The sequence below is a fragment of the Spea bombifrons genome, chromosome 9 (assembly GCF_027358695.1).
Source record: "Spea bombifrons isolate aSpeBom1 chromosome 9, aSpeBom1.2.pri, whole genome shotgun sequence".
In the NCBI taxonomy this organism is placed as follows: Eukaryota; Metazoa; Chordata; class Amphibia; order Anura; family Pelobatidae; genus Spea; species Spea bombifrons.
In genome coordinates, this window is record NC_071095.1 from 22,029,493 (window position 1) to 22,031,247 (window position 1,755).

General features: G+C 38.3%; 1 protein-coding gene across 1 annotated transcript in view; it reads right to left on the reverse strand.

The window, feature by feature from the left end:
* Positions 1-844, reverse strand: part of FCRLA (Fc receptor like A) — a 1,578-nt gene extending 734 nt beyond the window's left edge. The window contains 2 exon segments of the mRNA XM_053474410.1: positions 206-433; positions 571-844. Of these exon segments, the coding sequence (XP_053330385.1) occupies positions 206-433; positions 571-844 (502 nt within the window).
* Between the last annotated feature and the right edge of the window lie 911 nt (positions 845-1,755).

The window sequence follows — 1,755 nt, forward strand, 5'->3', positions numbered from 1 at the left end:
TGTGAACAAGTAGACAATGTATCACGTTCAGAATTGTTCTCTGGAATCCGAACCTGTATACACTATTATTTTTCTTAATACGGCTACATTAAATCATATTAAAAACTCATGCCCCAGCCATGCCTGGCACCACAACCTCCGTCTGGAAGTACGGTATAACCATAACGGCCACGGAGACCGGGACGCAGAATAAATAATAACTTACCCTTCACAAGGATATACGCCGAGTCAAAGTAATCCTCTCTCCGATAGAAACGTTTGGAACAGCGATACGTCCCAGTAGTGTTTCCATCCGCTCTCATATATAAATCGGGTTCAGTTTCTGAACGTTTTATCATCTCGCTGTCCTTGTAAAATGTTGTTTCACATAATTTCCAGGCCAATGGCGACACCTCAGTATTAGGAAGTCCCCTACATAGACAGTAGGGGGCGCCTCCAGGAAGACATAATCTGAAGTATAAAGTAATTATTACCGCCGGCTATCATTTCCTGTCTGGTCTGCCCCACCACCCTGTCCCTGAATCATAACGGGGTCTTCGCCCATCAAAATGTTTTTAACTAGTTACTCACCATAAACATTTAACTGGACACGATCGCTCTCCGGACTGGTCTGAGTCTTGCACCAGTAACTCCCAGTGTCTTTACTTTCAGCATGCCGGATATTATATTTATTTCTGTAAGCTCCTATGCTCTGATGGTCTTTATACCAGTAATAAATCGGGTTTTTTTGATCTGCTGAATCCACGTTGCATGTCAGAGTTACTGATCGCGTTGCAAATATTTTTGTCGAGTTTGGTCACAAGGTAACCTCGGGTTTGGCCACAGCTTCTACAAAACAGCGCATGTTAAAGGTGATGGCAGAAAGTGTACTGTTCATTTAAAAAGTACCCCAGCAGAGGGTAGTGCAAATAATGAGGTACATAAGACCTAGAAGAGTGATTCTCCAGAAAGGTAAAGGGGTAAAGATTTCAGAGCCTTATATATCCACCACCAACCTTCCCAAAAGGAGCAAAACATATTTAACCGATCCGGGTCCATCCTAGCAAGTTCTTTATTTCAATGAAATGCCAATATATTTACTCTTTTTATTAAGAAAATTAAAAATGCATAAAATTAGCTCACTCACCCAGAGCGTCTACGTCTGCCACTGAAAGAAACAAAAAAAAAGAAGCAAGGGCATTTTAAATTCATAAACTATTCATGAAAAACACATTTTAGGGATAATGTACATATATTAAAAATAATCGACAGGTAAAGATATTAAATTAAAAAGCAAGACATTCCAAATAACGCTCTTGTGCATTTATTGAAATAGGAACATTTGTAAGATTATGGCACGTCATTTATTAACTTATTTTAATGCAATTTAATGAGATTCCTGCCATGATATGGAATATATAATTATACCATTAAAAATCGTAACATTGAGCCTACAAAGCGTCTTCAAGAAGTTAAAGAAACGAGCTAAAAAGTTAAACGATGAATGTCCGCACTTACAGATTGAGAGGATTAGAATCTGCACCAACGTGGTGTTACGGAGGACAAACCACCTTTTATTGGGTATAAGATTTCATGTTTTTGATGAAGCAGATCAAACATTTCCTCTGAAACTGGATTTTCTCTACCAAATGTAATCTTTTTGTAACGGAACCCAGAATAACAAATAAAAGATTGCCAGCCTCTTCCGAAAAATTATTTTATAATTGGGCCAACTTTTGTTTCCAAATCTGCAATTCCACCAAACAATCTACAGAT